The sequence below is a fragment of the Apium graveolens genome, chromosome 2, assembly GCF_009905375.1.
Source record: "Apium graveolens cultivar Ventura chromosome 2, ASM990537v1, whole genome shotgun sequence".
In the NCBI taxonomy this organism is placed as follows: Eukaryota; Viridiplantae; Streptophyta; class Magnoliopsida; order Apiales; family Apiaceae; genus Apium; species Apium graveolens.
Genome location: NC_133648.1, coordinates 218,195,879 through 218,218,496, shown reverse-complemented (window position 1 = coordinate 218,218,496; position 22,618 = coordinate 218,195,879). Strand labels below are relative to the sequence as shown.

The 22,618-nt window shown below is 38.4% G+C and overlaps 3 protein-coding genes across 3 annotated transcripts; 2 read left to right on the top strand and 1 right to left on the bottom strand.

The window, feature by feature from the left end:
- The first annotated feature begins 1,251 nt into the window (after positions 1–1,251).
- On the top strand, positions 1,252–2,946 carry LOC141696904 (uncharacterized). Its single transcript, XM_074501051.1, has one exon. It carries the CDS (start codon positions 1,252–1,254, stop codon positions 2,944–2,946), a length of 1,695 nt encoding a protein of 564 aa, XP_074357152.1.
- A 918-nt stretch (positions 2,947–3,864) lies between these two features.
- Positions 3,865–5,860, top strand: LOC141708113 (L-type lectin-domain containing receptor kinase S.4-like). The gene has a single exon (XM_074511598.1). The coding sequence runs from the start codon at positions 4,273–4,275 to the stop codon at positions 5,593–5,595; it is 1,323 nt and encodes a 440-aa protein (XP_074367699.1). The 5' UTR covers positions 3,865–4,272; the 3' UTR covers positions 5,596–5,860.
- A 1,558-nt stretch (positions 5,861–7,418) lies between these two features.
- On the bottom strand, positions 7,419–9,862 carry LOC141708112 (tubulin beta-4 chain-like). The gene is made up of 3 exons (XM_074511597.1): positions 9,367–9,862; positions 8,437–8,706; positions 7,419–8,321 (listed from the first exon to the last, which is right to left on the bottom strand). Exons 1-3 carry the CDS (start codon positions 9,758–9,760, stop codon positions 7,642–7,644), a joined length of 1,344 nt encoding a protein of 447 aa, XP_074367698.1. The 5' UTR covers positions 9,761–9,862; the 3' UTR covers positions 7,419–7,641.
- Between the last annotated feature and the right edge of the window lie 12,756 nt (positions 9,863–22,618).

The window sequence follows — 22,618 nt, the reverse complement described above, 5'->3', positions numbered from 1 at the left end:
CACGTTTTTTTCTGCTGACTTGATAGACATGTGGATATGACATAGACAAATAAAAAGAAAAACAAAATCATTAATTTAACACGTCAAAAAGATATGAGAAAAAATATCAAAAAGAAATTTTTAAAAGGGAAAAGCCAATATACATGCAATACATATAGACACCTGAACCGATCAAATCCCTTTGTTCTCAATTGGGGTAAAACCAATTATGGTTTAAGGTAGTCTAAGTATGAGATTAAAGCTCTATCACTAATCTTTCTTTGGTCCATTACGTCGATTAAGTAAGGTATGTATTGTGGTTTATTGGGTTCATTCGTTTATGCATTTTAATATGTTATCGAGAGCTTCGTTTGTTTTGTATTTTCATGGATTGTATGTATTTTTTTTGTATTAAGTTGTTTTGTTGCTATATTATCCGACTGAACGAAGTCCTGTTTGCTAGTTCATTTTAATTGATTAGGATTTTAACTTTTTGATGGAACAGTATGTCAAGTATGGTGAATTTAGAGGTTAATCATCATGGTGAATTTGCTCCCCAACCTGAATGTTATTATATCGATGGAAAGTGTGACATAGTTGAAAATGTGGATACTGATTTGTTATCGTTCTGGGATTTAGAAGATTGGGCTGCTATGTTTAATTATAGTCCCAACTGTTTACTATATTTTAAGAATAATGGCCATGATTTTACAAATGGGGTTAGGATTTTATATGACGATAAGTCTATAAATGATATGGTGGATTTATGTAAGCCATATGGTAAAATTGAAGTATTTGTTGATAGCTCACTAACTGATGAAGTAATTGAGACTTATTTGAATGGAGATAGTAACCTGGGGGTGTGGATGGTGGGAATGATGGACATCACGGGGATGATGAGCTGGGGTTTAATTTTGAAAGAAGTGATGATAGTGATACCGAGGACCCTGCATACCAGTGTGAGCATGACACTGATGAAACTGAGGAATTAGACAGTGGACCTTCAAATGTTGATGATGCAAGTGACGGAGAGTTTGTTCAAAACAAGAAGAATTATAAGGCTGTTAAGGAGGACATGAAAGGCTATGATGAATCAGACTTTGACTCTGATAAATTAAGGTCAATTGGGTCTTCAAGTGAAGATGAAAACAACAAGACAGGGTATGTCGGGCCTCCTGTTATAAACCAAAAAAGGAGAAGACATGTCATTGGACTATCTAACCACAAAAAAAGGGAAAGATAAAGTGGGAGGCAGGAATGACATTTACAAATATGGATGAGTTCAGGTCAATGGTGAGGGAGTATGGCATTAAAGAAAGAAGATCAGTAAAATTTGGTGCTAATGATCCAAAAAGATGTCAAGTTAAATGTGAAGATGGGTGCCCTTTCTACATTTGGGTGAGAAAAAAGATGGATAGTGAAGTAGTGGAGATAAGAACCTTACTCAATGACCATCTCTGTACTAAGCCATATAAGAACAAATTGGCATCTGTTAAATATCTTGCTGAGCAGTATGGTGACAGAATTAGAAAGAACCCCACCTGGAAAGTTAAGGAAATGATTGAGACAATAAGAAAAGAAATGGAAATTGAGATTCCTTGGATCAAAGCAATGAGAATAAGAAAAACAACACTGGAAGGAGTGCATGATTCATTGAAGCAGCATTACTCAAGAGTGTGGGACTTTGGACATGAGCTGTTGAAGATAAATTCAAACAATACTATGAAGATTTGTGGCACCAGATTGAATGAGAACGATGTGAATAGGTTCAAAAGAATGTACATATGTTACTCTGCATTAAAGAAGGGTTGGAAAGCAGGTTACAGACCGGTTATCGGGTTAGATGGATGCTTTTTAAAGACAGTGTGTGGAGGCCAACTATTAAGTGCAGTAGGCAGAGATGGTAACAACCAGATGTACCCAATATGTCATGCAGTTGTGGAAGTTGAAAGCACTGACTCTTGGAGGTGGTTCACTGATTTGATGAGAGAGGACTTGGACCTTGGAAATGGCAATGGAATCACTATTATAAGTGATCAGCAGAAAGTAAGTCTCATTTGTACCTTTAAGTGTTATATCCCCAGCAATATGGTGCTCTGTCCTAGAATAAAAAAGTTGCTAGATGTGGCTGTAAAAAATTCAAGGGAGTGGAGAGTATCTTGGGATGGGGATAACAAATATTTGGTTAAAAGTGGCACAAAAGCTGTAACAGTTGATCTGTCTAGAAGAAGCTGTGATTGTAGAGTGTTTGACATAAAAGGTATTCCTTGTCCTCATGCCGTGGCCGCTATTCATGATAGTAGGCAACAACCTACAGATTTTGTATCAAATTACTATAAAAGAGATAAGTATCTAGCATCGTATAATTTTAGTATTGAGGCAGTTAAGGGAGAGGAATATTGGAATTACTATTCAGAAGAACCTTTACTACCACCAGAGCTTCCTAAAAAACTTAGGGGTAGACCTAAAAGGTTAAGAAGAAGAGAGGAGTGGGAGAGTGGTAGTGCTAGGGTAAAAAATAAAAATATTATAAGTGATGTTCCTCAGGTGCAGAGATATAGTAGTGGTAGGATTCAACACGGTAGCATTTGTAGACAGAGGGGTCATAGGAAAAACAAATGTCCAACTATTAGTGCAGGTGCAAATGCTGAAATTGGAGGTGAAAATACTCATGGTCAGAATCATGCAACTCAAGGTCAGATGGATGAAAATGTAAAAGGTCAAGTTGTTGGAAATTCAAAAGTTGGGATTAGAAGGCCTAAGTTGGCTGTTAGGAGGTCAAAAACAAAAGGGTTGCCTATTGACGAAGGGCCAGTCATCACAACGCAAGTATCTCAGACAAACTCAAGCCTAAATGAAGATATGATGGTCAAGAACAATGAAACACCAGCTTCAAGCAAAAGCAATCATTTCATGTATAAGGTTCTGGGAAAAGTGGGGTACGAAGCACTTTACAAGCCAATGTAGAAAATCATGTCAACGTAGAAGACTAAATTAAGTTCAGTTCCATTTGGTTATTTTTGTTAAACTTATTTTTTTTGTGGTCAGTAGCAGACTTAATATTTGCTGAAACCTATATCTTGGTAAAACTTATATTTTGGTGAACCTTATGTCAGGATTCTTAATTTGAGCTCAGTTATACTCAAAATTTTGGTAGCATTCCTTTTGCTCTCTGTCTGTAATAGAGTAGCTCTACAAAGTTTGCTACAAATGAGAAAATAAGAAAAGATTAGTAGTATGAAACCTCTCATTAATTTAGATAATACGAGGGACATGAGCGATAAATTGTAATAGCAACTGGTGTAAAGAAACTCCAGAAGTGGAAATTTTTCAAATGTTCATCGTCTCCAGTCCAGCCATCTAACCAATAATTTCAATGTTATTAAGTATTTTTAGCAAGTCCAACTCACAGCAGGAATGTTGCATCAGTACAAAGACAGTCACACATTCAATCATCTTGATATAGGAAATTCTATACCTGATGGTGCACGATTCTAGCAGAACATATGGCAAAATCAGGTTTACAGGTAATGAGGCAGTTATGGATCACAATTATAATTACATGATAATGATACATGCACTTGTTTTTCTTTTTATTTGTTCATGTCATATCCACATGTCTGTCAAGTCAGCAGAAAGAAACGTGAGTTAACGGTTCTGTTAAGATTTCAAAAACAAGTTAACAGAATGATATATATTGTTATTATAGTATTTTAAATGAGTCGTCGTGGAGATTGAGTAGGCACTTGATATTTTTGGCACTTTGATATAAAACATGTTTAATAACTTAGTTGCATGCGCACACGTTAGTTTAGTATATTACTCAAAAGATGGTGCTAAATTCGGACACGGTCTACTAAATCAATTACAAGGTCGACTTGTTTTCACATTCCTCGTCCCCCCGTTTTAAGTTTGAACCCTACCTGACATTCCTTTTCCTTTCTGACTACCCTCCCCTTACCCCATTATTTGAAATTTTTAGTCAAAAGTGTATTCCGGCAAACTCTATCCGATCCATTTTAATATAAAAATTTACAGTAACATGATTTGAGTTAATTACGACGCTTATCCGCACATCATCTCGTCCCACCGCCTACTTAAATCTGTGTATCGTGAAATTGGAATCGAATCTCAAATATCGGGGTGGTAAGGCCTTAAATACTCGATCGTTGAGCTACCGGGGGTATATCAAGGTATTAAGGTATAAATGGGCAGCACAGTGGAATCTATGATTAAATAAAAAAAAAGGGGTGAATAAGATGATAGTAGTAATAAAGAGTTCTGAAAAGGATAATGTATTCCCAGAGTCAGACAGACTCAGCAACCACTCACACAAAGTGGAGTAAAACAAGTGTTGGGAGTAAAAACCCATTTAAATTTTCACTACCTCCAAAACTAGCCCACCACTTCACCCCAAAGTGTTGTAGTAATAGTAATTTTAATAGCATTCCTCTCTTTAACTCCTCTCCCACCACCAAAATACCCTTTTTTCTACTCTGCACTCTAACCCTATTTTGTTTTCCCATATTTAAAATTCATGGGCTTTTCACACAAATCTTAGTTGTTGTTGTTGTTCTTGTTGAGCTCTACCCCAGATTTGTAATGGCTTCAACTTCCCCTTTCAGGTACTTGATTCTTCTCTCTCTCTTGTTGCTTTACTTTAGATCTTTAGCTGTTGCATCCCAATCTTCATTTTACTTCAACAACTTCAATAAAGATTCAAACTTTATGTCCCAACTTGCTCTTCATGGGGATTCTAAGGTTGTTGATAATGGGTTGTCTTTAGAATTTACTGGTTCATCTGGGAAGATCATTTACAAGAACCCCATTAAGCTTCTTGAGGTGAAAACTAAAAGTTTGGTTTCCCTTTCGACAAACTTTTCGTTTTCATTGGCACAGGTTTATGGGAATGGTTTGACATTGTTTATGGTTCCTGTTCGTTCAGTTGGGCTGTTAGATGAGAGAAAAGTAAGGTTGTTTAGTGTTCAATTTGATTTATCTATAGATGCCAAGCATAGTGATGCAAATGGTAATGATGTTGCTTGTTTTGTATCTGTGAAAGTGAGTAATGTTTCTTCTGTTAAGTTGGTGTTGGATAGAGGTGACAAACTGCAAGCATGGATTGACTATGAAGTGAGTTCAAAGCGATTAGAGGTCAGATTGATTAAATTAGGTCATATTAAGCCTGTTGATCCGGTTCTTTCATACTCGATTGATTTGGCACTTATGTGGAAGGAGAATGAGGTGCTTGTGGGATTAGGCTCAATACCTGGAAATTCTTCACAGTTGTGCAATGTATACTCATGGGGATTTAGATTAAGGCAAGTTCCACATTTAATGCATTCACAACCTTTAGATCCTGAGGTTCACGTGGAAGAGAAGAAAGCTTCGATTGTTCAGAAAAGAAGTGATTGTTTGACCAAAATTCTTGCTGCACTAATCTTTGGCACTGGATGTGGCGCACTTGGAGCAATCTTTGCATTGTTTGTTTGGACAATCTTTGGGGAAAATGGGCGTGCTATATTGCCGGAAGATTATGCTGTGCAGCCTGTGAAAATTGAGTACAAAAAGTTTGAAGTTGCCATAGATAAGCAAAAGGAAGGTGACAAACAATAGGTGTGTGTGACTAAGAATTAGTTAGATATTTTTTGAGGTTGTACATCATATAGCTTTTGCGGTTGCAAGTTCCATTCTTTTGGTTGTTGTAATTTGGTGATCAGTTGACTAAATTTACTCGTGATCATTAAACTACAGCTTCACATTCAGGTGGAACAGCAGCATCTAGTTTTAAGGGAAGATGTAATTTTATCTTTGATATTGATTGTTGCAGTCTTGGATGAGCAGGACTAATTGTTTAATATACTAGTCCTCTTATTGTTATCGTCTTTATACCCCTTCGATTTTGTAGTTAGTACTATATATTGCAGGAACATTTAGACGATAGGCATCTAAAGTAGGAGTATTATTTATCTGAATTTCAAAATATTTCCAAAAAAATGCCCTTCTCTCAGGAATTCTAGTTCTCTGGTTACTCAGGTAAGAGCACCTCGTGTCTTTTTAATTCTTACTTTAAAGACTCTTGGGTTGTGTTAGAGTAATCTTTTCTTCATCCTCTTTTTTGAATATCTAAGATGCTTTCCCAGTTTTAAAGGCTCGAAACCTAAAGCTGGCAGCATCAATGTATTGGATTCCCTAGTTCAGCAGTTGATAGATAGAACTCCGCTCCCAATTCAAAGTTTAGAAGAAAGCATGTGTTGCCCACTTCCAGCAAAAAAGGGGATAGCATCTCATACAGTGTTGTATATTGGCTTGCATTTCATTTTCTTATTCGAATCAGCATGCTTATCAGAAAATCTGCCTTGCTGTTTATAAATCCATGCACTTTTATAGAACAAATCACCAAAATCAAGCCGAGCAGCCAACCTTTTTAATAAATTTGAATTTGATTATCTTGGGTATTAAAAATTGGACGATCCTGGAGGTGTTGACGAGTCTTTTTGCAAGAATCATGGCCAGTAGAGATTGTGGTATTAGGTTGTCCTCTTTGGGGATAATCTTTTATAGAATGTATCTAAACGATACATACACTTCTTGTTCAGAAAAGAGGTGAGGCTTTGGTTTCTTTTTCGGATGATGTGTCAGTACATCTGCATTCTTCTACTAATCTACTAGTAATTTTATACACTTAAAAGTTACAGCATACACATTTCTCTTCCCTCTTCAACCTTACTATGTAGAACATATTTGGATTGATCTGATATAAATTAGTCATTTTACAAAAGCTAAAATCAAGTGGAGGCGTTATCATCTGCCTCTCTCCTCATGGCCTACAGCCTACAGACCTCTGTACAAGGGTCTCCAAAGCAAGATGTCGCAAATTTAGTGAATTGTAAATTGACAAATAGAGGCTTGTTGATGAACAGAGGCCTAATCATATAATCGGTTTTAAAAAACCATCAAATTCTTTTATCCAGGAGCATGCTAGAATAAAAAAAAAAACAAATGGATTCAAGCACAGTTTTCTGGAACATAGGCTAAAATCCATCTCTTCATAAACTCAACTTATGAGCTCCAACTCAAGCAAAAGAGAAGTTATAGATGGCTTCATCAGGCTAAGTGCGACTAGTGTTATCAGCATTTTTTACTAGGTCTTTGGCTAAGTCTAATACTCTGCCTGTTTATTGACCTCCAGATTAGACTAGCCACATTGACTAGTCTTCAATGGCATCTAATTATGCTACTTCAAGAACAACGAAATCAGGACAATCCCTAATTCAATTCAAAAGGCATGAATGAGCTTGACCTTAGCAGCCCGAACATTTCAAAAGGCTCCCCCCCCCCCCACTTAACACTGGCCAACAATCAAAACAAGTCGAACAGTATAAAATCAAAGCTTTTCCACCAAACCAATCTTATCAGTAAAATTAATGAATAAAGGATAAGAAACATTCATCAGTTAAACTGAATAAAGGAAACATAAATCCATCACAGGGTCCGCAGCTAATTGTATATAGGAAATTAAACTACGCCACAATAACCTACTAATAACATACTGTACTATTATTGAAGAAAGTTCACAAGAGGCAACTGAAAGTTGCAAGCATGCAATTCTAGTACTCAACCGTCCAAGACCATCATACCACTTTGACTTGCCAATATCAATTACATGCCTTGTGCCTCTTCCTCCTCTTCATCTTCATAATATTCCTCCTCATCAGCTGTTGCATCTTGGTACTGTTGGTACTCTGAAACAAGATCGTTCATGTTGCTTTCAGCTTCAGTGAATTCCATCTCATCCATACCTTCGCCGGTATACCAATGCAAGAAAGCTTTCCTCCTGAACATAGCTGTAAACTGTTCACTCACACGCCTAAACATTTCCTGGATAGAAGTTGAATTCCCAATGAAAGTAGATGCCATCTTCAAGCCAGTGGGTGGAATGTCACAAACAGTTGACTTAACATTGTTTGGAATCCACTCAACAAAGTAAGAGGAATTTTTGTTCTGGACATTGATCATCTGCTCGTCAACCTCTTTTGTACTCATCTTTCCCCTAAACATAGCAGAGGCTGTCAAGTAACGACCATGGCGAGGATCAGCAGCACACATCATGTTCTTCGAGTCCCACATCTGCTGGGTTAGCTCAGGCACACTCAACGAGCGATACTGCTGTGAACCACGAGAGGTTAGTGGTGCAAATCCTACCATAAAAAAATGCAGCCTAGGAAAGGGGATAAGATTCACAGCCAGCTTCCGAAGATCAGAGTTCAGTTGACCAGGGAACCTTAAACAGCACGTCACACCAGACATTGTGGCCGAAATCAAATGGTTAAGATCACCAACTGTTCCAAGGATCACAAAATTATATTAAGTACATTAGCTACACCTACACATATAAAGCTCTACACATATAAAACTCATAAGCAAAACTTGAGTAACTTAAAACTAAGATCTTACAGCTAGGTGTTGTGAGCTTAAGTGTGCGGAAGCAAATGTCATAAAGAGCTTCATTATCAAGAACCATGCACTCATCAGCATTTTCAACCAACTGATGAACAGACAGAGTTGCATTATAGGGCTCCACAACAGTATCGGAGACCTTGGGCGAAGGGAACACAGAGAATGTAAGCATCATCCTGTCAGGGTATTCCTCCCTGATCTTTGAAATGAGTAGAGTCCCCATCCCAGATCCCGTTCCTCCTCCAAGAGAATGACAGACCTGAAACCCTGTATTGTCATACACAACATGTGTCTCATTATCAACACCAAAACAATCAAATGCACAACATCCCCATTTCATCATTGTATATCTCATTATCAAAATTACTTCAGAAACTAAGTTAAGATTTACTTCAGCAAAACAGTCAAAAACCTTATAAAACAAATCACCACAAACACCCGAACAAGCAAAAACAATTAAATTCTTACTACATGAAAGACCTAAAACCCAACTTCATTACACAGGCTAAAATTTAAGCATCAGATTCAAATAAATATTACAATTGCATTTAATCTGTTTGATTGAAGCTCTAATTAAAAAACTCACATCTTAACAATCTATAGTTAGGCTGACAAAAGCATTCATACTCAACGCATATCCGTTGTCCCTCATAAAAGAGTAGATAAAAAAAAAACTAAAATAAAATTACATCAGCAAACAGAAAATCCAGATAAAAGAAATAAAACAAGGCAAAACAACCGAATCTGTAGTACATCACCGTAATCATACAAGTGATAAAACTACATAGATATACAACAAATACATCAAAGTGAAAATAACTATATGTCCAGCAATTAAAAAGAACACATAAACATATACTAAAAACATTAAAACAAAAGAGAAACACGTATGAGACGTAAAGGAAGAGAGATAGATCTGAAGTTGACCTTGAAGACAATCACAATTCTCAGCTTCTTTGCGAACAACATCGAGAACAGAGTCAATAAGTTCAGCGCCTTCAGTATAATGACCTTTAGCCCAATTATTACCAGCACCAGACTGACCAAACACAAAGTTATCAGGCCTGAAGATCTGCCCATACGGCCCAGATCGGAGACTATCCATAGTCCCAGGCTCCAGATCCATCAACACAGCCCTGGGTACATAACGTTGAGAACTGGCTTCGTTGTAATAAACATTGATGCGTTCGAGTTGTAAATCGGAGTCGCCTTGGTAACGTCCGGTGGAGTCAATGCCGTGTTCGGCGCAGATGACTTCCCAGAACTTGGCTCCGATTTGGTTGCCGCATTGGCCGCCTTGGATGTGAAGGATCTCTCTCATCTTCTTTCTTTGGATCTGGAGAAACTCTCTTTGTGTGTGTGTTTTTTGTTTGAGAGAGAGGAGAAATGAGAGAAAGGGGTGAAGTGGGGGGGCTTTAGTGGTGGGGTGGGGGGTATTTTAAGATGAGATGTAGTTGGGGGTTTGTATTTTGAATTTTGGAGAAGCGGGATTATTTGTGTTCCTCTTTTTTTGAATTAACCCTCGATTTTTGGATGTTTGTTTTGTCAATATGACTCTGACTTCTCTTTAACAAGCGCAAATTCTTAGCTCCTCCTCTTTCTAATTTATTACTGCTTCATAATCCGTGCTTCGGAGATTAAAAATATTTAATTAGCATTTGAATAGAATTGAATTTCATTATTACAAGAAACATATACATCCAAATTAAGATATTAATGTCAAATATTGAATTTATCGTGTTAGTGATAACTCTTGGTGGCGGGGCTGCTCCTTCGACGTCGTGCCTGAATCTTTCGCCGCTGTGAAGGTATAGCTGTGGTGGGGTGCCTACAAAATAACACCGGAAGGGGGGTTAGGGTCCCGCGACGCCTCCGGTGTGAGAGTAAGAACTCGCTTTTGGGGAAGATGAAGATAGATATGAATGAAAGGTGGTTGTGTGTGTATATGAGTGTGAGAGAGTGATTAACCCCAAAACCTTACCTTCTTGGGCTATTTATAGGCCAAGGATAGGGTTTTGGGGTTGGTACCTTTGAATCGTAGCCATTGGTTCTAGAAGCGGAGGACACATGGCTGGGGTAAATGCTTTACACGTGTCAGCGCGGGACTGACTGAAGAATGTTCTGAGGATCCTCTGACATGTGCTCTGATTATTTTCATGATTGATGGGTGACAGTTGTCCCTATAATGTGTTTAGGCAAGTGCCTCACGTGCTGGGTTCTCTCAAGATTGGGTTTGCGGGACTGGGCCAGTCAGGACTAGTAGTGTGCGGGACTGGACTGAGTTAGGAGTCCGGGCCTAGACCTTGCAGGAGCTACATGTACTATCATGTGCCCTCCACTCCCTTATACAGATTTTCTGGATGGAGGAGTAAGGTTGGCTTTGCTTGAAGAACATGAGCTTTTGATTGCAGGATTTCAGTCGATCAGGACTAAGTTTGGTTGACTTTAGAAAAATTTGAGCTTTTCTTGCCCCGAAGTCCGGATTGAGTTGATTCCAGCCAATCAAGACTAATGTTGGTTCTCTTTTGCGGATTTTGAGCTTTTCTTGCCCCCGGTCCGGATTGCGTTGATTTAAGTCAATGGGGACTAAGGTTGTTTGTCTTTAGAAGAATTTGAGTTTTTCTTGCCCCTAGTCCGGATTGCGGGGAGTTTAGCCAATCAGGACTGAGGTTGGTTATCTTTAGCAGAATTTGAGCTTTTGTTGCCCCCCAGTCCGGATTGCGTTGAGTTCAGTCAATCATGATTAACGGTGGTTGTATTTTAGGAGAATTTTAGTTTTTCTTGCCCCCAGTCCGGATTGCGTTGAGTTCAGCCAATCGGGACTAACAATGGTTGTCTTTTAGGAGAATTTCAGCTTTTCTTGCCCCCAGTCCGGATTGTGTTGAGTTCAGTCAATCAGGACTAACGGTGGTTGTCTTTTAGGAGAATTTTAGCTTTTTTTGTCCCCCAGTCCGGATTGCGTTGAGTTCAGCCAATCAGGACTAACTGTGAAGGCCTCAACCCCGGGGTCAGGAGTTGACGTTATCAACAACAATAATAACAATCATTTTTTTATCTAAATCATTAATAATACATAACTACGATCACTTTACCAAGACCTTTTCCAGGTTTAAGTATGATTTAGGTTACAACTAACACGAACCGACTTACGACAATCGCCCTGACGCAGCTAACTTAACACAACAACTCAACAGACCACCCTTGGTCCAACACAACCAGCTCAGAGGAGTCTGACATGAAGGGAACTGGAACCCTGCCCTGACTACCACGCGAGAATCTCCTAGGCATCTGCAATACATATCCAATATTCTACAAGGGTGAGCAATTGCTTGCTCAGCAGCACCACTATATGAATAACAAATAAAACGGTTTAAAGTAAAACAATTATAGGAACAGAATTCATACTTGCCAGAAACATGTGAAACAAATATAAACTGGATATCAAAACTAGCATGCTCTGTAAAACAAGATTAACAGTCGTGTGCTGTGCATAAACAAAACCATAGTTCAATTTTTAGCATGCTATTTCCATTTTCAAACCTTCCGTTCCATTACAGGAACCATAAAGCATCTGTCCCGTTACGGGGACCCAAAATCATTTGTTCCGTTTCGGGAACCATTAAACCTTTATCAGATATATAAAAGAGGATGAATTCTAGGGACAGCTGATCAGTCTATCCCACCACAAGTTTCGTTCCGGAACTCAGAGACTAGCTAGGTCTTTGTCATGCTGGACTAAGTGGCCTACCAGTGCGCGCATCCGACTTAGCCTCTTATGCAACCATGTTGGGCCGTTACCTAATAACGGACCTCTTACGCCAACTAACCATCCAATATCTGATTTATTTTTATCCAGTTTCCAAAACCATTTACAACTATCTCCTTTTTAAACATTTACATCACACATTCTAAAAATCCTTTTTTAATTTTTAATCACAACCTAGTTATAGGCATTTTCAGAAGTTACTTTTTTCCCAAAACCTCGTTCAGTAAAACATATTTAAATACGGGGAATACGTAACTTAAAACGTTCTGTTCCAGTATGTAATTTAAATCAACAACTATTCATATATACTGAACTGTAAAAGATTAGTTCAGGGGTACTTGCCTTGCAGAGCGATACAACTATCTCTGATTGACCTTGAACCGATTCGGGACACTCAGCTTTATCGCTTTACTATTTGACTATCCTGGATCTGACTTCAACGCCCAGGTCCTTCGCTTAGGAACCTCGCTGCGCTTGTCGACTGATCACTAGGTCAACTTAGTTCGATACCAATTTCCTGAGTCCTTCGACTAGAACCTACAAAGCTGAAATACCCTACGTTAGACGTCTAGGTATGCTTGACATATCCTCGATACCAATCCTACCCAACGATACTCGAACCCGACTCGTAATTATACATATTATAATAACACACAAAACCATTAGGGTTCACGTTCTCAGAATTCGGCTCGGTGTTTGTTTTCAGAAAATACGTATACTCGTCATTTTACGAAATTAGGGTTACTGGATTTTGACAGAACATTCACCAGAACATACAATCAGGTTCCGCACAAAATATACATATATACTTATTTATACTCACTCGACGTTCCGATAATTACAGGGTATGTCCCGAATTTCTGAATTTAATTTCCAAAAATTCGGGCAGCACCTCCTCTGTTTATCGGCCTACCCGTCGAACGACTCGACGTCAAATCACAAACACAACCAAATCACGCAATCCACATTTCACAATTTCCCAACCACCGATTTGAATCAACTAATTATTATTATTTACATTTTACATTTTTATTCGTATTCTTATATATTTATTTATTATAGGACTCAGAACAACATCATCACATTCCACCGTCGGCTCGCCGAGACTCATCGCCGACTATTTCACGAAATAGAGGTACCCGGATCGGGTTTCCAATCACGAATTTCACCGATTATTTTTAATAATTTCCCGCACAAAATTATTATTTATTTCACGAAATCAATCATTAAAAATTCCTGCAGAAAACAGAATTAAAAATTAACAAAATAATAACCCAACCATATCACAGGCTGCGCACAATATACACACGCACGCGTGTAAGTCACGCGCCATCAGGAAACTGGGCGACCGGAAAAATAAGGCGGCTACACTGAATCAAGCGGCACACAACCACACACATATACAGATATATGCACAACTTAAAGAAACCATTTACGAACTAACAGCAGGATACCGAGAATCCAAACCGCGGAAACCAACAGGGACGATCAACGGCGGTTCGCCGAAAAATAGGAGGGCAGCTAACCGGAAAAAGGAAGGGGCAGGGCGGCGAATAGATATTTAAGAGAGAAGGAAAAGAAGTATGGAATGATCGAGAAAGAGACTACGGGGAAGAGGGAAAATCAGAGAAGCTGGGTGAGGGAGGGATGAACATATCTGTGTTCATCTTTTCTCTCATAAAATTAATTACTCTTTTAGCCAATCCGAAGTAGACACGCACATATTGAATTGTTAATATCTAGACACGTGTCCTCCTCTTATTTAGGCGGCCTATTTTGTCCCGCTTCTGGAATTTAACGAATAATCGCGTAACCAAAAGTAATCCGAAAAATTACCAAACATATCTTAAAATATTGAAAATATCCCGAATTTTATAAAAACTTAAATTTCCTAATTTTAAAATTATTTCTGAAATGCAATTTATACCCGCGTTTCTCAATTAAACGAATCGACGCACGGGTGAAACTAACTCCGAAAATTCCCAAAATAATTTTAAAATTCTCAGAATAATACGATCTTAATAAAATATAAGTTTCATAATTTTTGAAGATTTCCATAATTAAATATGGATTTTACTATTAAACACACTCAGAAAATCATTTAAAAATAAATAATTAGTGAAATATTGATTTCTAAATTTTATAAAGTCCCAAAAATAATTATTGTAATTATAAAATTATAAAACCAATTTTAGAGATCATCCAAATATTTATGGAAATAAATCTGCAATTAAATCCACTTTTTAAAGTGGAACAGAACAATACCACTCACTATTTATTACACAAATAATCCCCATACAACCACAGTCACACATAAAAAATATAGTAACACACAATACACTGCTGACACTACCAATACATATTTTTATTTATTTATTTATTAATTATTTAACAATTACACATTTAAATAATAAATATACGAGTCGTTATATTCTTCCCCCCCTTAAAAGATTATTTCCTCAGAATCTGACTTAACTAAATAGGTGATGATATTTATCAAGCATATCTGACTCTAACTTCCAGGTAGACTCTTCTACTCAGGGATTTATTCATCGCATACTTACTATAGACATAAATTCATTACTAAGGACTCGCTCTTAACGATCTAGGATTTGGATCAATTATTTCACGCAGAACAAATTTGGATGAGAGCCCGTTGACTCCTAATTAATTGCTTGTTTCAAATTAGAAGCATATCGCTTTAACATTGACACTTATATCAGATTATATATATATACTCTCAACATATTCTATATGGTCTAAATCGCCTTTTCGCTTTGGCCCTTCGTTTACGGATGAAAGATGGTACTCTCTTTTAACTCAATTTCCAAACATTTGAACACTTTTTACTTATTTCCATCAATTAAGGCTGGAAGGTAATTTCATATCTTCACTTCTTCTTAACTTCAGGTATTCGAACTTCACCTCCCACTATTTCCAGTTCTTCTTTTAATTCCTCTGGAATCTTAACCATATTCATTTCTTCTCTCCTATTCAAGACATCGGTCCCTAAGTGGACCTTGCTTGGTTGGTAGTTATTCAAACAGCCGGCTCCTGACCAGAACTTCATACTCTTAAGATTTGATATACCATTGCTACTGTTCAATCCTCCGCGGCATTTCCTTAGGTTTTTAACTTAGCATTGCTTAGCTCTTGGATGGGCGAGGATGTTATAAATTAATACGATTATAACATGCAAGTACTCCTGAAACACCATATTCCTTAATTCCTTATAGACAACTGATACACTCGTTACTCCGCCCATTATCACCAAAATTTACAGCGCTCATAACCCATTCTAATCACAATCTTTGGTATGTCCTCAGGTTTACCTTTAGCTGACAGTAGTCTGATCTTAGGTCTTCCTCCAAAAAACCAACACATTCCTTTCATGAATAATCAATTATTGCCCTGGTTATTTATCAGAGTCTTGAGCAGCTGAACTTTTAATCACATTACAAGTCTTAACCTTGGTTGTACTGGACGTCAAACCTTTTCATGCACTACCTCCCATGATATCTCGGGAAGTACTTCTACAATTCTTGGCAACATGCCCTACCTTGCCACAGTTATAACAGACGACTCCTGGATTTTCCACCTTACATTCAGACGCATAATGTCCCTTCTGACTACACTTAAAACATTCAGTATTTACTTTACACCTTCCACCATGTTTCTTACCGCATTGATTACACTCCGATATAGGCGATTTAACCGAATTGGAATGATTAGAGCTGGCTGAGGTGCTACTAATTCTATTTAAAGAAATACTTTTCTCTCTAAATTCTTTATTCTTACTTGTAATAACCCCAAAATTTTGAACTTTTTTGTAACCCTTATGAATAGTGTTTTTGCTGATATTGCTGAATAAGAAAACTTTTCATGCCACACTATGTAGGGATTCTTTTATTGTTATTCTGAGACCGTATTAGTACTCTATATGATAAATAAGTGTATGTAAAGATTGTCAGAATCCAAATTCGAACACTTTGATTTTTCCCGAAAATCCACCAGATGCCGAAAGAATTGAGTATAAGATAACAGGATAAAAAGGATTTAAATTCAAGGATTATAAGAGAGGAACATAAAAGGAATATAATGTATTGAGAAAGGTTAAGAAAACCCAAGTAATAAGATCCCGGGTATGATCCCTCAAACGATAAACGAAAACAAAAGTTAAGCGAACTGTATAACAGATCAGCGGTCATTAGCCAAGTAATTAGAAGCTAATCAAAGAGGTTAGTGATGATGATGTCATCAAACCAATAAGAAGAGGACAAGTGTGGGAGGATGACATAACAAGGTGACATAAGCATGATAAAAAGGAAGGGTGTTGTTGGTTGATTCTTGGCCATGCAAAAGTTACCATGGTTAAAAGTAATAAATCAAAACAAAACAACATCAACCAAGCCAAAACAATTCATTTCACCAAAACACAAAGTTGACTTCTCTTTTCTTCAAAGAAAGCTCTCGGCCTCTTTTCCATTTCAAGAAGAAAAAAACCAAAATCTAAGATCCAAGCCTTGTTAATTAATGAGGTAATTATCTAATACTCCTTATGCATAGATATAGCTATCCTATAAGTTTGAGCATCTAATTCATTCACAATCTCTTCCTAAAAATCATGGAAGAAGAGGGTGAATAGTGTTTTTCAAGAACTTAAATTTTTGTTCTTGAGTTTTTGTTTAGATTAAGCTTGGATAAGGACTTTTAAGGGTGATTCCAAGCTAATTACTTGATTCTCCACTCTCCAAGGAAGGTATAACCCCTCAAAACCCTAACTTTACTTTGAGTATTAGGTTTAGTTTTGTTATTATGGTTCATGAGAAGCATGATTCTTGTAGACTTAGAGTGTGGTTGGTTTTGTAATGAGTTGGAGTTGTAATTCTTGATTTATTGATTAATGAACTTAAGTATAATTTTAATTCATGTTTGAGAATAATATAAATTGGAGAACTTGAGGTGTTGGGGCTGTTGTAGTATGGTATGGATCGATTTTGGTTGTATGAATGAATTGTGGTTGATTGGTGGTTGGTTTGGAGTAGAATAAAAATTGGTAATCGCGTAAACATAGCCGTCGTAATGTCCGATTTACTTTAGACTGTTTTTGCTCTTAGCATTAGGACCCGAGAACTCCCTGTTAGATTTTGACCATTGCCATAATTAGATAGCTCATGTTACGAGCTTCGTTTTGATATGTGGTTCGTTTGAATCCGATGTACGGTTTAGGAGAAACGACCGTTTTAAGTAACGGCGTTTCGCGAACGAACCATTACCCCTCGCCTTACTTTGAAATATAGGTTAAAGACCTTAAAGGACTAATTGGAGTATGAATCATTTATGTAAAGTGTATTAGGCAGTTGGTAAGGCACTCGCGAAAGAATCGCCTTAAAACCCTTAATGGTTAATTTATTAAAAATGGTGGAGCCGAGGGTACTCGAGCGATTTAAGGGAATCGTTGAGCGCAAAGCGAGTGTTAGAGTCTAATTGGTTAAAGTATAGATTCATAAGCGACTTTGGTTTAATTCCAACTTATATGTTGTTTATAGGTTACCAGACTCGTCCCACCCCCAGTAGCTCAGGCAAGTTTTCTACCCGTTATACTGTTGTTGTGATGTATACATATGTATATGCATTATCTTGTGATAGATGCATGGTGGTTAATTAGCAAATCTTGCGATATATTGGAGCATGTGATATGGTATATATGCATGTTTGTTTCGTAATCTTGATATATATTGTTGATTCAATTATTTATAAGTTGCATAATACCTATGCTAGAGATAAGCAGTAGTTGCGTATACCCTTAGTATAGGGGACCCAAAGGTGAACATTTTCTAAAACCGGGAGTCGATGTTCCCGAGTATATTATATATATACTTATATATATATTGATACAGTTTTCAAAACTATTAATCGAATAAGTTTTATTTGATAACTTTATTTTAATTAATGAATATTAGTTGAATATTCATTCGAGGACTTATGACTCCGTTTATTTTAATTAATGAATATTAGTTGAATATTCATTCGAGGACTTATGACTCCGTTTATTTACTAATTAATATTCTTTATTTTATTAAAGAATAATATTTTGATAATCAAACTTATTTTCGATTATTCAAATAAAGATCGTACTTTCGTATAAGTATATCTTTGGTTATTTATTATTCATTTCAAGTATAAGTTTTAAAACTTCTACTTCAATTATTTTTATAAGGATTATCCTTATGGGAATATTATTTAAATAATAATATTCAGATATTCTCCAACATATCGGGACTGATTTATTTCATTAAATCAGCTTTACTCCAAACATTCTTAAAAATATTTTCGAGTCTTCAAAATGATTTTAAAAGTTAGAGCGGATCCCAAAACTCGTTTTCAGATTTAAGATCTTCCTTTCGAAGGAGACTTGAATATTCGCTCAAAAATCTTGGGGATCCGGCTCTGTGGTGTATTTTATATTTACAACAAGGTTGCTGTTTTGAGAAAATAATTTGATTACTTGCCCAACGTTCGGGAAGTAAGTCCATCTAATTGAGTCGGCATAAGCGACAGGCTGGGGTACGGTCTATGAAGGTGTAAGAGGCTGGGTGACAGTCCATCCACGCGTGAGTGGCCGGGTAACGGTCTAGCGCAAGGTCCTAATGCGGCCAGGGTGATGACCGACGAGGAATTCATCCATCTACAGTAGAAAAGGTTACTTATTGGTATCTTTGCCTGATCAGCAAGATATCGGGTTTATGCCAAAATTCTTTTCTTTCCAAATTTATTGGATATTGCAACTCTGTTCATACTTAACATGACCGAGGTTTTCAGGAATGTATGGGAGATATATATGAATATATATATATCGGGACTTAATGAAGTATCTCATAACTTCATTTCATTCAATAATATTTCAAAGATTTAATCTATTCAAATCTTATCTTGTAGTCTCATCTATGTGATGAACTGTCGAAAACTCATTATACTCTGAACAGTGGTAGTTCAAGTAGTTTTATAAATGATATAAGTATAGTGAAGTATTTGGTAACTTCATCCCTTATTTTTGCTTATATCCAGTAAGTAATTATCTTACACTTGATAAAGGATTTTAGTAAGTTATCCATTTAGATACTTGCATTATTGTTTACACTATATATTATCTTGCGAGCTGTAATGCTCACTCTTGCTTTATTTCTTCATCACACAACAACAGTTAGGAAAGATGGCTAGACTCAAGCAGACCCAGCGCAAGAGCGTGGGAAGCGCCCCGCGCCTTCCCGGTGAGATCATAGCTGCTATAGCTGCAGAGGTAGATCTATCTGTAGATCAGACCTTCTACTTTTGGGAATCAATTATGTATAATTATAACTTCTGGCATATAATGGCAATTAATTGTAAACTTATCAAGTAATCATTTTGGGTTGTAATAACTTTTAAATTATGGATTCAAGGACTTGTACTTATTTCAATTTCATCTCTGAGACTATAACGGGTTATGGTGTGTGTTAGTGTGGGGTCACAGCATGAGATTATTTATTATTAATTAAGTTAAGTGATATTGTGGAAAGAAAGACCGTGACGACCCAGATCCCCGACCCCAGATCTGGGGGTGTTACAGAAATGGTATCAGAGCTAAGCGTTATAAACCTCAGAGATGATGCGATGATATAATAATAAACTCACAAAGATAATAAGAACTCTTGCCAAGTTCATGGTCAGACTACTTAAAGTAGCGCTGACAGTTAAAACCCTTACGGGAACCCTTATAAGTATCATGATAGTAACTTAGCTCGTTTAATGTGTAGGCACATGAGATAGAGGACCCTGAGATGTTCGAGTGTGAGCATGATGAGGCACTGTTAGATGCCGAGGATCAGGAGGAGCCTGAGATGGAGGAGGATGAGGAGGACCCCTCAGAGGAGTCAGAGACATAGGTTATTGCTATTTCAGATGAGGAGGACCCGGATGAGGTCCCAGTAGCTGAGGAGCATGTCGGAGCTATAGTGGAGTACACTGGTACCCCTTTACCCACACTCCCGGTGGTCAGAACTCCTACCCCTCCACCACTATCTTGGAGCCCCTATGATGACAGCTCAGAGACCCATACTCCCGAGCCTAGGCAGACCGAGGAGGCACCCCCAGCGGCTCCGGATTCACCACCTCTCGACCCTGCCCATAGGCAGTCTTTGTTAGACCACGGCTATGTTCAGGATGTACTGAGGACCCGAGTGGCTGTTGCTGAGGCCCGGCTGGATGAGGTCAGGAGGGAGTTAGATGCGGAGAGGGCGGGTAGGCGTGCCCGAGCTTATGAGACTAGGGCTACTATACCCCGATCCTTGAGGAGGGAGCTGACGGGGATAGAGCTCACGTCCCGAGCGAGACTCCGATCGCTCCAGGGGGACAGGCATGGTAGGATCTCCAAGCGGCAGGCCGACTATATCTTCCGTCGTGCGATGGAAAGGGTATGGGAGCTGACCCGCTCCGGTGTGTGATCAGGACCGACGATGGGATAGTCTAGTTGTCTAGTTAGTCGAGGCCTTAGTAAGAGCCAATTTTCCGGGATAGTTGACTTGTATATAGCATCCCTTTTTCTGACTAGACAGATAGACTCTTGTGTATCACTTTTGGGCAGATGGCTGTAGCACTGTTGTACTTTTGACCAGATCAAACTATGTATTTCTCGCATTATGTATATATTTGTTTCCTTTCAGTTCAGTTCCTTAGTGACGAGATCACTGTTTTTATCATTATTATTACTGCACTTCTTTTAGAACTGTCATAATATAATAGAATTGCGAGATACATTCTCCCCATTATAGAACTGTGCAAGGCACAATGTTGTGTATGATTGTGACCTAACGTTGAATTTCCCAAAAAAAAATTTTTTTATCAGTATCATGCCGCCAAGAAAGATTGGAACTGGGGCGAACCCTGGATCTGAGGACCAGGGAAGCCATAACCAGGACGATAGGAACCAAGAACACAGTGAAGGGGAAGATGAGGATTATGTTGAACAGGATGACTCCCTGTATGAAGAGGAGGAGGAAACATATGATGTTGAGGGATTTGAGATAGAGGCTGAAGAAGGAGAAACTGAGGTTGAGCAACCAGTACCAAACCCAGGCATGGATCCCATGGGCCAGTTCATGCAACTACTAAGGCAGAACTTGGAACGTCAACCCAACCCACCCCCTCAAGGAAATAACAATGCTGTGGCAAACTCTTTCAGGGCTTTCAAGTCCCTTAAGCCCCCTGGGTTCCACGGATCAGCCGACCCAGTTGAGGCAAGGGCATGGCTAAAGGAAATGGAGAAATCCTTTGAGATTCTGAGTACCGATGAGGCACAGAAGACTGTATTTGCTACCTACCTTCTGAAAGGAGAGGCCAACTACTGGTGGAAGGCCAAGAAAAACATGGAGACATATGCTATCATAACCTGGGAGAGGTTCAGTCAGTTGTTTTTGGGAAAGTATTTCCCGAGGTTTATGGAGAACCAGATGGAGCTCAAGTTCTTGGAGCTAAAGCAGAATAACTTATCCGTAGCAGAGTACGAAGCAAAATTTACTGAGTTATCAAGGTTTGTGCCGGAGTTTGTGAGCACCGAGGAAAAGAAAGCTAGGAGGTTTCAGCAGGGACTAAAACCGTGGATTCAAAATAGGGTGGCAATCCTTGAGCTTATTGATTATGCCACTCTGGTGCAAAAGGCAACCATTGTGGAAGCCGGAAGTGAACAGATGCGGAAGGAAAGAGAGAAGAAGGGAATAAAGAGGAAAAGTATGAGCATGGGTTGAGGTTCCGCAGGTGGGAGCTTCCCAACTAGATTTAATCGAGGAGCAGTGTCCCTACCGGGAAAGAGTACTGGGTTTAAGCGGCCAATGGGTGTGAATGTGAGCCAGAGCGGCCAGAAGTCAGGAAGGTCCTATTCCAACCAGTCTCGACCTCCATTACCAGCCTGTAACACTTGTGGTAGGATGCATTCTGGGGAGTGTAAGGGGAAGCTAGTAACCTGCTTTAAGTGTGGTCGAGAGGGTCACTATTCTAACAAGTGTACTTCACAACCCCCTAGTGTCAGCCCGACCACCATCTGTTATCAGTGTGGAAGACCAGGCCACATGAGGAGGGAATGCCCAGGGAATAAACCAGCAGCTTCAGGAGCAAGCAGGGCTGCTTCTAATAAGCCACCTACTGCGAGGACTTTCAACATGACAGTCCAGGATGCTATGAAAGACTCAGATGTCATAGCAGGTACCCTTTCTCTAAATTCAGCTAGTGCAAATGTTTTATTTGATTCGGGAGCAACTAAATCTTTTATATCAAGAGACTTTGCGCGTAAATTAAGACTTAAGGCTGAACCCTTGATAGAACCCTTACAAGTAGAAATAGGCAATCATGAAGTTATTCCTGTTAACAAGATTCACCCCG

Bases quoted from the DNA above. Each gene is read 5' to 3' on its own strand.
- LOC141696904 (XM_074501051.1), top strand. From the start codon at position 1,252: ATGGATGAGTTCAGGTCAATGGTGAGGGAGTATGGCATTAAAGAAAGA.
- LOC141708113 (XM_074511598.1), top strand. From the start codon at position 4,273: ATGTATTCCCAGAGTCAGACAGACTCAGCAACCACTCACACAAAGTGG.
- LOC141708112 (XM_074511597.1), bottom strand. From the start codon at position 9,760: ATGAGAGAGATCCTTCACATCCAAGGCGGCCAATGCGGCAACCAAATC. The intron at 8,707-9,366 runs GTCAACTTCAGA...ATGACAATACAG, and splicing joins GAATTGTGATTGTCTTCAAG to GGTTTCAGGTCTGTCATTCT. The intron at 8,322-8,436 runs GTAAGATCTTAG...TCCTTGGAACAG, and splicing joins TAAGCTCACAACACCTAGCT to TTGGTGATCTTAACCATTTG.